The sequence below is a fragment of the Aulonocara sp. 'chitande type north' Nkhata Bay genome, linkage group LG5, assembly GCF_057382095.1.
Source record: "Aulonocara sp. 'chitande type north' Nkhata Bay isolate Kocher_YH1m ecotype deep benthic linkage group LG5, A_spYH_male_GT1.1, whole genome shotgun sequence".
Lineage (NCBI taxonomy): Eukaryota > Metazoa > Chordata > Actinopteri > Cichliformes > Cichlidae > Aulonocara > Aulonocara sp. 'chitande type north' Nkhata Bay.
The window spans coordinates 25,061,360-25,076,052 of NC_141348.1; the positions used below are offsets into that span (position 1 = coordinate 25,061,360).

The 14,693-nt window shown below is 39.9% G+C and overlaps 2 protein-coding genes and 1 long non-coding RNA gene across 4 annotated transcripts; 1 reads left to right on the plus strand and 2 right to left on the minus strand.

Moving 5' to 3' along the window:
• Positions 1 to 1,189: 1,189 nt before the first annotated feature.
• On the minus strand, positions 1,190 to 6,966 carry necap2 (NECAP endocytosis associated 2). Its single transcript, XM_086292421.1, has 8 exons — positions 6,779 to 6,966; positions 5,931 to 6,031; positions 3,842 to 3,946; positions 3,528 to 3,609; positions 2,985 to 3,093; positions 2,443 to 2,587; positions 2,256 to 2,340; positions 1,190 to 2,128 (listed from the first exon to the last, which is right to left on the minus strand). The coding sequence occupies exons 1-8, from the start codon at positions 6,871 to 6,873 to the stop codon at positions 2,083 to 2,085; spliced, it is 768 nt and encodes a 255-aa protein (XP_086148547.1). The 5' UTR covers positions 6,874 to 6,966; the 3' UTR covers positions 1,190 to 2,082.
• On the plus strand, positions 6,419 to 10,677 carry LOC147330685 (uncharacterized). 2 transcript variants are annotated; one of them, XR_015129101.1, is made up of 3 exons: positions 6,419 to 6,552; positions 9,689 to 9,844; positions 9,925 to 10,676. It is a non-coding gene; the product is annotated as an uncharacterized LOC147330685 (long non-coding RNA). The 2 variants fall into 2 exon arrangements; XR_015129102.1 differs by lacking the exon at positions 6,419 to 6,552 and adding an exon at positions 6,589 to 7,001 and having other exon boundaries at positions 9,925 to 10,677.
• LOC147330686 (SUZ RNA-binding domain-containing-like) lies at positions 7,720 to 12,487 on the minus strand. The gene is made up of 4 exons (XM_086292422.1): positions 12,023 to 12,487; positions 10,390 to 10,439; positions 9,951 to 10,220; positions 7,720 to 9,835 (listed from the first exon to the last, which is right to left on the minus strand). The coding sequence occupies exons 1-4, from the start codon at positions 12,071 to 12,073 to the stop codon at positions 9,724 to 9,726; spliced, it is 483 nt and encodes a 160-aa protein (XP_086148548.1). The 5' UTR covers positions 12,074 to 12,487; the 3' UTR covers positions 7,720 to 9,723.
• Positions 12,488 to 14,693: the final 2,206 nt, after the last annotated feature.

Genomic DNA, 14,693 nt, shown 5'->3' on the forward strand with positions numbered 1-14,693 from the left:
TTTTAGTGTTTTTTAGTGTTTTATGTTTTAGTGATGCAGATGTTTATCGTTCAAATAATATCTAAAATCCGAGCATATACATTTATCCAAGGTTAAATTAAAGAATTTAACCACTTCATTATTTTATTTCAAAATATCTTATAAATAATCATTTTGAGTGAACAAAATAACACTTTTAACTATCTAAAATCCAGTCATATCATCATATCCAATGCTTAATTTAAAAAATGAATTAAATTAATATTTTTAAATAACCTCTCTTAAATAATCATCTCAAATGAACAAAATAATATGACATTTACTTTTTCAGTTCACATTTTTAATATCTAACATCCAATCATATCCATTTTCCCATATATTTAATAAAAACAATATTATTTTTAAATAAAATATTTTTAAAAAATTCAGTAACCAAAATGAGAGACATTTATCTTTTAAAAGCATCAAAATAATATCTAACATCCAATCCATCCATTCATCGACTTTTTAATAACAAAAATAAATACATATAAAATAACAAGCAGCTGGACAGCGTAGTTACTGCACACCTTTGGAGCAGGAGTTGCAAGTTCGATTCCTGCATGCCGGTGGTATCCAGTAAGGGTCCTGGCTGCCCCCCCATGCTAAAACCAACCCCTGACATGTGTTGTGCCAAACTGTATTAATGAACTGATATTAGACACCTGTAGTCTAGTAAATAAATCCCGATCACACTTACTTCACAGGAAACGTTAAATGTCTAAATGTTTTTCAGCTGAATCTGTTTCAGTTTGGTGTCTGTAAGGTTTGGTGCATGTTTTTTTTTCCCTCCCATCATTCTGACACAAGTTAATCTTGGCTTCATCCATCTAGTGATTTATCCATTTTCAGCACTGTGCGGGCTCTTTTATGCGTTTTCTGGTAAAGTCTTATCTGTCCTTCCTGCTCTCGAGTGTAAACAGTGGTTTGGAGCTTAATGTAAATCCTCTGTTTACATACATGAAAGCGCTTCTTGATTGTAGACCTTGAAAATTATACAACTATCCCTAACCCTGACAGTGGTCTCGACTTCATCGATAAAGCACCTTCCTACTGTACTTGTTTACCCAAAGCACTTTATACAGCATGTGTCATTCACAGGCTCTGTGACTGGAGCAGCCAGAGACTGAACCACCAACCTTCCTATTTAAAATCAAAAACTCAACACCACTGAAATATATATAGTTTATTTACAAGAAGACATAGGTTTATATTTTATACAATATACTTTTTTCAGGAAGGCACTTAATCAAACAGTCGATGCAATTGCCAACAGGGGTAAGGAAGTTTCAGCTGGGTAAAAGGCACAATTTAAAACGTGAGGTAAAGACACACGGAGGACAAACACACCAACAAGACACATAGACGCTTTGAACGACAGACAGAAATGATTTTTTTTACCCCGACATATGATTAAAAAAATAATAATAATGAGGGCGTAGGAAAGTTAATGTAAAACTAACTATAAATGTTCAATAAAGCTTCAACAGGTGTACTAAAAGAAGAATCAGAAAGATGGGAGAAGCTATAAGCAGAAAAACAACACATTTTTGTAAACAGCTAAACAAAACAGGGACATTCCAACTATTTTCTCAAATGTCCACCAAAAAACCTTAAGCTAAACGGTGCTGGTGAAATCAGACCATTAAAGGACAGCGCAAGAGCACGTAGGCACAATCAAATCTACTCATAATTATAGACAGATTGAAGATGAAAACATGGGAGCATCTGATTTAAAGCTATAGAGAAACAGCTGATCAAGTTAGTGTGAAGAGACGACCTTTTTGGACACTTCATTTACACTTCAGTGGTTACCCGACTATTTAAAAATATCGATCCTACTGCATAGCAGAGTGTGGGGAAACAGGAGATTGTAAAAATATACACATTTTAACGTTTGTTCTTCCAGAGTGTGCTGTCAGAGGGAGTGAGAGTAAGTGCAGCAAATGAGTCTCCTAACAGTTCCCCTCTTACTTTCTTTTTTGAAAAATTATAAATCTTTCACCACAATCGTCCTGTCCGTGGAATGTTTGGAACCTGAGTGTCTGCACGTTTTCTTACAGCTCAACTAAACTGCACCCATCCTGACTTGACAGCATCTGTACTGGAGCTGTGGATGAGAGGGGTGGGGTAAAGGATGGGAGATTGATGAACACACACAGAAATAAAATAAAGAAATCAAACAAAGATGGATGGATGTAACGCTGAGGCACACAGAGGTGTAGGTGATGTCTTACTTGGAACCCGCGGATGTGAAATCTCCCCACACGTCGGAGCTGGGCTGGGGTGCAGGGACGGGCGAGCCGAAGTCTAGAAGAGGAGCTGGATTTGGAGACAAAAAGAAATCCGTGTTGGTATAAACATCGTTACAGTTAGCACGTATTTGTGTAAAAAGCTGCTGCGGTTGAGAAGCATCGTGATCACCGGTGTTCGTCTGTGCAAGCGGGACTGTCTGTGCTCCTGCCGGAGGTGGCAGGATACCTCCAGCCTTTGCTCCAGGTGGAGGAGGGAGCAGGCCACCAGCCATGGGCCGTGGTTTGGCACCACCTGCGTCCTTCTTCTTGATGTTCTGTAACAGAGAGTCGTATTTTTAAGTATTTGACCTCTTAGGCACTCAGTTGTGCAAGGTTCAAACTTTGATTAACAAAAGTCGTAAAACCGTTTTATCTGTTTGGAAACACAGGAGTCTGTGAGGTACAACAAGTACTATTTTTCTTAAAAGACAGAGTTAAATAATCAAGTTTATGATTTTTCATGTAATTGAGCAACTTTGATTCCTAAAGACTGGAAATAATCCAGAAACTACGCTGACAATCAGAGTGGTGACTTTTCCCCTACAGTGCTTTAAAAGCCTGTTTGAATGCTGAGGCATGATACATTCATTAATGTAAACGAGTAACTTTTTTAAATCCCTGGGAAACCTGTCGCGTCATCATTCAATCTGCAATCTTCCGCTGTGTGCTCACCCCGATGCTGATTTTGATGGTCTGTCCCTCTTTGAAGCTCAGGTCCAGTTTAGGGGCTGCGCTCTGAGAAGCTTCCAGTTTTGCGAGCTCACCTTCTTGTTTGACCCACCTTTAAAAATTGAAAGCAGAATAATTATTATTGCTAAATCAATCTGGTTATTGATACACATAAACAAAAATTAGACTAGAAGTTAAGATGCTTAACTTCTAGTTACATTTGAACCATTTCAGTCAATAAGGGTTAAAATGTCAGACATGTCAGAAAGCCTCTTCCCTTTAAAAAGAACTTAGTAACACAGCTTGGGGAGGTAAAGTTGCATCTAAACAAACCCCAATACCTCTGGAACAATGTCTGCTGGAAATAAGAGACACAAGTGGAGCTGTGTGGCAAAAGCCCCAAACACAACAGATCAAACACCTCAGTTGAACTGTGAAGCACGGAGGTAGAGGAGTGATGATGTGGGACTCAAATAAACCTAAAGCTTGGCCCAAACTGGACAATAAAATTAAAATAAAAAGCTAACGTAATAGATGGCGACTTACTTAAAATGGTCTTGTAAAGCGACATTGAAGTCAAATGAGTCTCCACGATCAGCAAAACCCAGACCAATAAAAGCATGACGTCCTTTAAGGGGGGAAAAAAAGGATATTTATACAGTTAGTTCACACGGGTTCAACCTTACATCTATAAATCACAACGCACATACTACAGGGCACACAGTTTACAGGAAACTGGGACTATGAGATTACAAAAGTTAAGTTGTACAAAACAAATACTGAGATTAAGTCAAGCTCAACAAAATGTGGAGCATGCCCTTAACGAAACAAAACATGCCGTTCCAAATACTTTGTCTTACCGTTGCCATCCTCTATCCGGATCACAAAATACCTGCTGGAGTCTGTTACTGCTTCCACGACACAACCTGGATACTGTTCGACTGGAGCTTGTGCAAACAGCTCTCCTGCAAAGAGTAAATTTACACCAAACAAAGCCCCAGGGTTATTTTCTGTTACCAACAAGCTGTCAAGTTGAGATGACTGAATAAAACAAAACAAGACAGCAAGGTTTCTGAAAAGGAGCTTTGATAACCCTGTAAAAATATGTCATGCTGTAATGTAAAAGGTTGACCTGGTAACAATCACCGAAACTGCAAACTGTTTTAATGTATTCCCAAAACCCTTTAAACTATTTTTGCTGGATGTAATTTGTGGTTCTATACGTGCAGCTTTATATCTCAGTGCGCAACAAAGACAAAGGTAATCTAAGTAAAATAGTTCAAAGACACAAGCTAGTTCTTAATAACAGGACCTACTCCTTTGCATTTTTGACACTCATTGGCTACAGGTTGCAAAGCAACCATGAAAGTCAATAACATTTGTTCACACAGCTATGGTCAGAAGGTTGCACACACACTCATTGTGGCCATGAACGTCACAGTAATTATGGCTTTTAATGGTTTATTTGATTTGTTCCGTTTCCAGGGGGTAATGATTGTACAACATAGACCTTTATAGACTCATTGTATTGACCAATACTAAAAATAATGGGAAAGTCCAAAGAACTCAGCAAAGATGTGAGGATTCTAAATTTACACACATTGGGAAGGTCTCTACTAAACAACTGTATGCAAGTGCAATTGAATAGTTTTTTGGATGTGTCACCACTTTGCCAAGGACTGGAAGAAAATCCAAACTTTCACCCTCAGATGAGAAGAAATTGGTGAGGATGTTCAGGAAAAACCCAGAAAGCCCCAATGTTCAAGCGTGCCATGAACTGACATCTGCTGGAACAGCATTGCTGTCCATAGTGAAACCAGTTTTACATCACCACAGAGAGGACGCCGACCAAGAAAGAAGCCCCTGCTCCAAAATCAGCACTTTCAAACTCGACTGAAATTTGCAGCTCCTCACACGGACAAGTAAAATGCCTTCTGGAGAAAAGGTTTGGGGTCAGATGAGATAAAGACTGAGCTGTTTGGCCACAATGACAAGAGTTATGTTTAGAGGAGTAAAGCTGGGACTTTTAAACTGAGAACATTATACCAGCTGTCAAACACTGTAGTGGTAGCATCATTCTCTGGAGCTGTTCTGCTGCCAGTGATACCAGTACATTGCACAAAGTAGATGGAACAATGAAGACAGAGGACTACCTCCAAATTCTTCAACTTTATCTCGGATCACTTCAGATCAGATCAAGTTTCCACCCTTCTTTCCGGAGGGTCGAAACGTGAACATAGTTGGGTGTTCCAAAAGGACAATGTTCCCAAACACACATCAAAACTGGTTTTGGAATTGGTAAAGCAGGCTAACATTAAGCTTCTGGAATGATTTTCCCAAAGCCCCGAGGTCAAGCCTATTAGTAGGGGTGCATGTACATATTTAAAAGAATTCTAATTATATTCAAGCTTGCACATCCTAAGGTTGTTTTTTAAAGTAATTAAGGATGTATACTGTGTAATCATTCCACCCTGGAACACGAACAGTTCAAAGAAATCATTAAATGCCCCAGATTACCATGACATTAACACTCATGATTTACGTGAACTTGTGACCACAAGTGTATATCGTCAAATGCAGTTGGATAAATCCACTAAGAGCAGAAGACGTCAGAGCCAAAGCAGGACAGGTCAGCTAATCACAGCCTGTTCGCAATGAAAACAAACCTACAGGACCTCAGCATAGAAAACTATAGTAACTATGAGACTCCTTTCTAGGTGAATCATGCTGTTACACTTTACCAGATCCCCTTTGCCAAATCCCACTTTAAATACTGGTTTTGAACCATATATTTAAACCGTCAACGTATTGTAAGACACAACTATGAAGACACAAACCTAACTGTTAACTAGTTACTACAGTCTAGTTTGGGGTTTACTACCAATTTTTTTCCTTCTTCTTAGTCTTCTTTCTTACTTCTCTAATTAAAGCAGTCCTTTTTCTGCCTACCTGTATTTTTATCCTCTAACTTAATGTAGGCCATCTTTCCTTTGGCAGTTATTTTCAACCTTCCACTCCACGCAGGTTCATCCAGCTTCCAGTCTGCAGCACTAGAAAAACAGGAAACACATATCTACTTGTGAAAGTGGTGTAATCCTCTATGAAAACAGCTGACCCAGTCACTGCCAGCTGCTACTTTTGATGGAGGAAGGGAAATGAAAGCTTCAAGTCAGACTAAAATGAGACATGAGCTCTATCTACTCTTACAGATGTTAAAGCCATTAAAATGTAGTTGTTAACTGTTGTGTCTACGGCATTAAAACTGTGTACTTATACAACTAATTAACTGAGAAAAGAACTTAATGTGTGATTTTTGTAAGAAGACGTTTTCAACAAATTGTTTAGGAGCAAAGACGTGACTCCACTAAAACAAACGACACATTTCAAACTAAGACACTAAAAACAAGAATAATTTTCTACTAGCGTTAAAGTTGAGCATCTGCATCTATCATTGGACAGATACTTAAAATCAACATTTTGGCCGGCCAATCAGACCAAAGCTACAGCGTTACATCTGCGTGTCATCGACGTGAGAAGTAAGCTTTTAAACGCCAACAGGTGCAAGTCGCAGGTAAGACGACAGGATGTTGAAGTCCCATTTCCGTGAGCTGATACAGTTAAAATTATATTTTTATATTAAAAGTATATATTGGCTACCCGTAAAAGCAGTAATCGAATGACAAAAACCTAACAAACTATCCTGACAAACTGCTGTCCGATAATGGGCGCATACCTGCAAAATTAGCCCGCTATCAAAAGTCTGGCTGCTCTCGCCAGTTAAAAACATTAGCACGTACCGATATCCGCGGTTAGAGGCCCGCGGCGGGATCCGGTAAACATGGACCTCTGGCTTTACACAGAGCATTGACTCGTAGCTGTTGTCTTCTGCCATCTTGTCAAGTTTCGCTAACCCAAAACCAACTTCCGACTTTCAATGGACCCTCGGCTCTGTCCTGCTGAACCAGGCTAACCGGACCTTAACAGCGCCACCTCCGGCCAGGATGTATAAGCGCCTAAAGAGTACGTCACAGTCTGTCAATAAGAACTTAGAATAGCCTAGAAAGAACAGTATAATGTATATAAATAGAGAAAGAACAGGAAGTTTTCCATAAGAACACTGAAATTATTCTCCTCTTATAAAAAATGATACATATCGTATTTCAATCCTTCTTACTGTGTGAAATGTATTAGAAGCCAGTGAATTCATGTATTTCCTTCCTGATACAATACATTACTACACAGTACTAAATAACACAAAATATGCATTATGTGAGGTTTGTCCTAAAAATCATTTTCATCTCTTCATGCCCAGTACAAATGGGAAATATTACAGCAAACTAAACTTTTTTCAGTGATTGTTTGAAGACAAACTGGTGACCCAATCTTTGAAGTGTTAAGCAAATTTTCCTGCATTCCCTCTAATATTAGATTAATTTGTCACCATGGGGACAGTCATAGTAGCAAATTATTTTCATGTGGGTTGTTTTTCCATTGAGGGTGAAAAGCTAGAGCAGAAAAAGTCACATGTTTGTTGCATGTTTTCCCAAAAGTTCACCGGATGCAGTGGATAGTTATAAACAGATCATGGATCTGATCATGGATTGTTGGTGCCTCCGCACACGCAGACTGATATCCCTGAAGTCCATCTTAGACTGTGCTGATCCAGTGCCCCCTTCATTATTCTGAGCAGCATATGAAAGACTACTGTGTTTTCTAAAATAACAACACATGAAGCAAGTTGTACCGCTGAGTGTGTTTATTAAAGGGTGTTCAAATTTAATGAGCTTTTTCCCCCTAAAGCTTCAAAACAATGATGACATAAAATGAGCTTCACACTAGACAGGTGGCTATGAATGACTTCAGCAAAGCATCATGGGTACATCACACAGGTACAGGATGACTATTTCTCCTTTTCAGTTTAAACTGATTAGAAACTGATTTTGTTACAATAATTGAATAGGATCCCAGGGAACGCTGTATTAGTAGCACATCATCTAGATGTTGTAGGTCCAAACGTCCTCCTTTTCATTGTAGATAATCTCCTAAAACAAAAACTTCTACTTTTTGAAGCAGGAATAAGTGGCACAAATGCAACACTTCCAGCCATGTTGATAAATGTGCTCCTGTGCTGTGCTGCAGTTTACTTGTGACATAAATAACCTTTCACAGAAAGCTCCAAATATGTATGAGCACTACCTGCTGGAGAGCGTGTGATGGAGACCAAGGATTGTTTATCTTTTAAGGCATAACAGCGTAGAAAGGTTGAAAACCTGCCGCAGGCTCATGTACTGTTTACTACAAGTGTCAGCACTGGTTATTCATCAGGATTTGCCTATACTATCATGTTATTGCAGGCAAACTCTTATTTTAAATTGGTCCCAAACAAGCAGACCACACTGTAAGATGATATTAGGTAAAGAACACCATTTTCTTTAAGGTTTCCTGGCCCTGGAAGAATATTTGCCAACACAAAACTTTAGATGATATCCCCATCTAGGCTGAGCTTGAAATAATTATTTCTGAATAATTAATACAACTCTTAACTGTAGGTAATAAATCAGCAAACTGCAGCCGGTACGAAAACCCACCAAAATCATCATCAACTCCAGAGCTGAGCTGCTCCGAAACAGCAAAGGAACAACACAGGAACATTTTTTTTTTTTTTTTTAAACACACTTTAAACTTTCAGTTCATGTCTTCTGCCAATTAGATATAACTGAATATGACACGACTATGCAGACTACATCTTCTAGGCTCTTACACACTACAGATCACCTGACTTATACGTACTATGTGTCAGAAATGAAACACATGAACAATATGAAGTGTTTAAAACCATATGTGAACAAAAAGAAACGGCACAGAAAAAGGGCAACATTTTAAAAGAGAAAGAAAAAAAGGGAGTAATTTCATCATTATTGCTTAGATAAGCTTAGATTTAGTGATACTGTCCTTCAGCTCTATTCTTTTTGGCCACAGGCTGTGTGCCCACCGGGCATTTCTTTAAGGGCCACTTGTGCCTTACAGAGGATTGTGGACACTTGTGGCCTGAGCCACTGCCATCGACTACAGTATTAAAAGCACACTGCTAGGCACCAAAAGGCTCCATCAGTACAATTTTTTTTTTTTTTTTATTGCTGCTCACTCAAGCTGCTGAACACGCAATAAATTTATGGCACCGTCAAGCATTTCATTCCAAATGAACCCGACAAATTAAGGCCAGTACCCCGGTGGATACCCAGCCATGACCCACGCTTCATCAGTGGAAAGGCCACCTCGTGTGCTTGCCTTTTCTGGGGAGGTCCCACAAATCTGCAAGCTCTCCGTATTCTCCCTGAAGAGACAGACACCTGATGTCCTGGCACTCGGCCGGCCAATCAGACCTAAAATCATAGGGCACCTCATGGTACGTCAAAGTAACACAGTGTGTAGGAATGTGAGGCGAAAGCCTGCTCACAGTGTGGAACACAAAGGATTTCGGATCTTTGGCTGATCTCTGCCAGCCCCTTGTAAGCTTCCACAGAGGGAAAAGACAAGGCAAAAGGCAAAGACCACACCAGTAAGCAGAGAAGAGAGAGGGTGGAGAAGTTCATCTAAATCCATGCTACATCTTCAAATGTCTAACGTCTGTCAAATTTTATTTCGTCCCACCGCTCTGCTCTTCATACCACACAACACTCCTCACTGCACCCTCTGTGCCCTCTCAGGAAGACATCCGTGTCTTGAATCAGGCAGCTCCTGCCTATCTGCACAGTCGGAAGCCTGAGGTGCCATCCGGGCCGTTGGGTTGACGGATCACGTGATTGTTTGAACGAACTGGTTCCAGTGGTTGCTGCACACTCATACAAGCTGGCCTAATAATGGTAAGAGAAAAATTAGAATACATTACAAAACAGTGTTTTTCTCTTTTAGGTGTCTTCTTCAAAACATTTTGTTGTCACAGTTGATTTTGCAGACATTACAACTCACCTGTCCTTGCACTGATTGTCCTGAGGCGTCTCTTCTGAAGAAGCACTACCCAAAATCCTCCTTCGGGCTTCTGCATACTCTGCCTCTCTCTGGGCCAGAGACTTCATCTGCTGAGCGGGACGAGACGAGGCAGCGGGGTTTCCTGTGTTGCCGTTATTTGTAGGGCGCTTTAAAATTCGGATTTGAGGTGGTGGTGCTGCTGGGAGAGAGTCATCTTGGACTACGACAGCAGTTCGTATAGGTGAACTGGCTGATTTCAAATTGGACTTTCTGCAAAGATGAGAAAATCATTAGTGTTTGAAGAGGTCTGGGCATGTTTCAAGTTAATTTCATTTCCTTAGTTTTAGTCTTGCCAATAAAGTTTTAAAAAAATATTCACAAAGATATTGTTGGGGAAAAAAGAAGCAGAAAGCAGTAACTTTGTCTTCTGGTTACTTACTTTGCTTCCTGATTTATTTTCAGCTTTGCCTCAAGTCTTCTCTCAATTTCCTGAAGGAGGAAATATAATACATATATACAATAATTAACTCGATTTCTACTTTTGTCCTCACATCATCCTGTATACCAAACATGTTCACATTGTAGAGATACACCTATCAGGTATTTGGACCGGATATCATTCCAATCCTGGCTCAATTACCCTACTACAATCACTCTTAAGTGACAACCAAACGCAGCAGAGCAGGTAAAACTTTTCTGTGTGTTTCAGACTTTATTAAACCTTCATCACCAAAGACAGCCTCACATGCAATTGATCAAATACCTTATGCTGGGAAAGTCTTTGTTGCTATAGTAAATGTGCAGTGTTTTAGCTTTTTGTTGGCAGTATGATAATTATTATAAACTAACTAAATACACACATAACCAGATGACAAAGTACACAAATGTGAAAGTATCCAAAACATGTTGGTGCACAGGAGATAACTGAAATTTGGATGTGTATTTAACAGTAGAGGAGAACCTAAAGATAGTCTTAATATATGCATATATATGTTGTCTTGCAGTTTTGATTGTGACCTAATTGCCCCCAAAAATGACTGCTGACCAAAAAGAATGCAAAGAGGCTCATCTCACATTTGCCTAAAAATATCTTGACGATACCCAAGACTTTTGGGAAAATATTCTGTGGACTGTAGAGACCAAAGTTCAGTTTTTGGAAGGTTTGAGTCCTGTTACATCTGCCATAAAACTAACAACGCTTCCTAAAATCAACATAACACCAACAGTCAAACATGGAAGACTGAAGGAGAATGTCCTGCCATCAGTTCATGCCCCAAAGCTCAAACTCACTTGGATTATGCAGCAAGACAATGATCCAAAATACACAAACAACTCCAGCTCTGAATATGTCTAATATTAAAAATTAATTTCTCAATTACACTCTACGTGAGTGTAACAAATATGCAAAAGTAGGGCAGAAAACTCTTCTAAACAACACATAAAAAGGCTTACCAATAAAGCTGAGATCCATAGGTAGTGTTTAGCTGATAAAAACAAAAAACTTTTTAAAAAAGCTACTAAACTAATTGAAACCCCCTACAGTCACAAACTCAGTGTTTCGAGGACACTTAGGTGCTATTGCAGAGAACCTCAAATTAGATCACAAGTGACACATTACACTTTAGCACAATCAAATCTAGCAGGGTTCATTTTTTTGGGAAACACAGAAAAATGTATGTGTACAAACCAGCGGCTGTTTATAAAACTATTTTCTACAATCAGTGGCACACACTAGACTGCGAAGGTGCTGACACGGTTCATTTCAGGGCACATTTGGGGGGGGGGGCTGCTGGAAAAAGCTGAACATGTTACGATATTGTTTCTACAATGACGTTACTCAGATTATTTCCACAGTTGGATAAATTAATTGATGTGATGGTGTGCTCAGTCCCGTGTCAGCATGGCCTGCAAGACTCAACCAGGAAGTTCGGCTGGAAAAAAAACGCTAATGTTTTTGGGCGCAGGAAGCCTCTACTCTATCGACAGCTCTTGCACTGTGCCTGGGTGGCTGTCAGACTAAAGCCGGGGTGCTGTTACATCCCTGTTTAGCACAGTATGTTAGCGTCTCTCACCCCGCTGTCCGCCGCCTCTTCCCAGCTTTCTGCAACCTCTTCATCCTCCATGTTTAAACGGGACTGCTGGGTAGCTGGTTGGCTCTCTTCGCTTCACCGGCTAAATGTACCCCACAGTGGGCATGAGACGACGGCAAGCGCTCAAGTACAAACCACAGGGAGCTCCGCCACTGGGTCCCTTTTTATGATGAGATAAAAGCTGGATAAACAAATTCCCAAACCTTTACCCCGGCCTCGTGTTAGCCTGCTAGCTTAAAGCTACACTCAGAGCAAACGCCACCAGCTGTCTGCTGTTTAAAATCCTCAGTAAATGAACCCCGGTCACCGCTGCTGCTCACACGGAAAACAAACACCCTTGGACGTTATGTTTTTATAAACCGCTGTCCCTGCAATGCTTTAATACTTAGCTTCACTACACCTCTCAAGTTTAACCGTCAAATCGAAGAAGGGAAATGACGTCATAACGTAAGCTACAGGTAACGTCAACCACAGGCTGCCTCCAAATGGAGTGGTTTAACAAATGAAGGCGTCTGTACCACTGTTATTATAATTTTGTTATTCATAATTAGTTTTATTTTTTATATCGTTTGGACGTTTTTTTGCTTTTAATTCTGTTTCATTTCAGTTAGTTTCCAGCGTGAGTTTTCTTGTTTTACTTTTTTATCTTTTTGAAAGTGTTTAGTTTTAGTTTAGCTTCTTTTAGTTATAGTCTTGGTTTCAGTCTTTATTAATTAATATTGTACTCTGGGAAAATTTTGGGAAGAAAAGTATATACATAACAATTAAAAGAACGTTATGATAACAGTGACTCGCAGCCTTATAGACATCCAAAGTCTCAATAAATACATCAATCAAAGTCTCATCAGCCAAGTGCAGACTGCTTTTGGTAAAGTTTTGTTTGCTTCTTTGTTTGAACATATGAACTCTTTTCTCTTTTATTAAACATCACCCATCTCCTGTTTCAATCTTCTGAAGAAAACATAACATGATAAAACATTTATTTCCATTACATTCAAGAAAAGGCAGACATTTCTACACCTAATATCTTTAAAATATGCCCCAAATCACCCTGAGACAAGAACAGGCCAATTTCTTTATTCATTGGATGATTCAGTACTTTGCCTTGACAGCAGTACTAATGCTGACCTAAGACAGCATAAGTACTGCTGCATAGTTATGCCTTCACCTTCTACTGACAGAGAATGGTATCAACTGTTTTCTATGACAGATGTTTTACTGTCATTCAGTGACTTTAATTGTACCTTAGATACAGAAGGTTTAATTGTGAATTGTGAAGGATAAAAGTATTCAGGTTACATGTAATGATCACTAATAAGGAAATGTTCGTATTTTGGTGATATAAATGTATTTTTCTAATCACAACAACAGGACACATTTTATCCTTTCACTGTTTTAAATAAATACAAGATACAATAGGTGCTGGAAACCAGTAAGCTTCCCAGATTGCGAAGACTGCCAAACTCTTGCATTGGAGTGAACAGTATAAACCCTGGGGGAGAGGTTTCTTTTTTACAGATGTGTGGGACGAGTTGTTCTTTCCCGAGCCCACGGAAAAATGTCATCCTGTGTGAAGATGTACAGGGGAAAGCTAGACTGAAAAATGGGTCTGTTGAACCTTCAGACCAGCCAGTACCAGCAGGAAAAAAAAAGAAGCAAAAAACAATTAAATAAATAAAATTAAAGCTCAAGTTCAGGAAAACGTGGTATGCATTCAAGCTGCAACATTTCATTAATGTAAATTCAGCAAAAAGAAACTTTTATTTAATTTTTTACAGCAAAATTCAAATCTTAACTCAACACTGTTACAACCTCCAGCAACTGGAAAGCTGCGAAAACAACTAAACAACTAAAATTTGGCAATAAAGTGCACTTTTGCTACAACTCTGAATTATGCCATATTCAGAAGTTTGCAGACGACACGGCCATCATGGGGTGTATCTGGGATGACCAGGAAGAGGAGTACAGGAGCCTGGTGAGGAACTTTATCACATGGAGTCACACAAACCACCTGAAACTCAACACTTCAAAGACCAAGGAACTGGTTGTGGATTTCGGGAGGTCCAGACCAGGTCCACTGCCAGTTCAGATAGAGGGAGAGGAGGTGGAGGTGGTCAACACATGCAAGTACCTCGGGCTGTGGGTGGACAACAAACTGGACTGGTCATGCAACACACAGCACCTGTATAAAAATGGCCAAAGCCGACTGTACTTCCTCAGGAGGCTGAGGTCTTTCAACATCTGCAGGAAGCTCCTGAGGATGTTTTACCAGTCGGTGGTCGCAGGAGTACTTTTCTATGGCGTGGTGTGCTGGGGGAGCAGCACAGCAAAGAAGGACTCATCCAGGCTGGAGAAACTAATCAGGAAGGCGGGCTCTGTGGTCGGCATGAAGCTGGACACTCTGGTGACAGTGGCAGAGAAGAGGACCTTAAAGAAACTGATGGACATTATGAACAATGCCGGGCATCCTCTGCACACGGTCGTAAACAATCAGAGGAGCCTATTCAGCGACAGGCTGCTTCTCCCAAAGTCAAAAACCAACAGACTTAAAAACTCCTTTGTCCCACACGCCATCAAACTGTTTAACTCCTCACTGGAGGGGAGAGGGAGGAGAAACAGGGGGACAAGGGAGGGCGGGAACAACTGAGCTGTA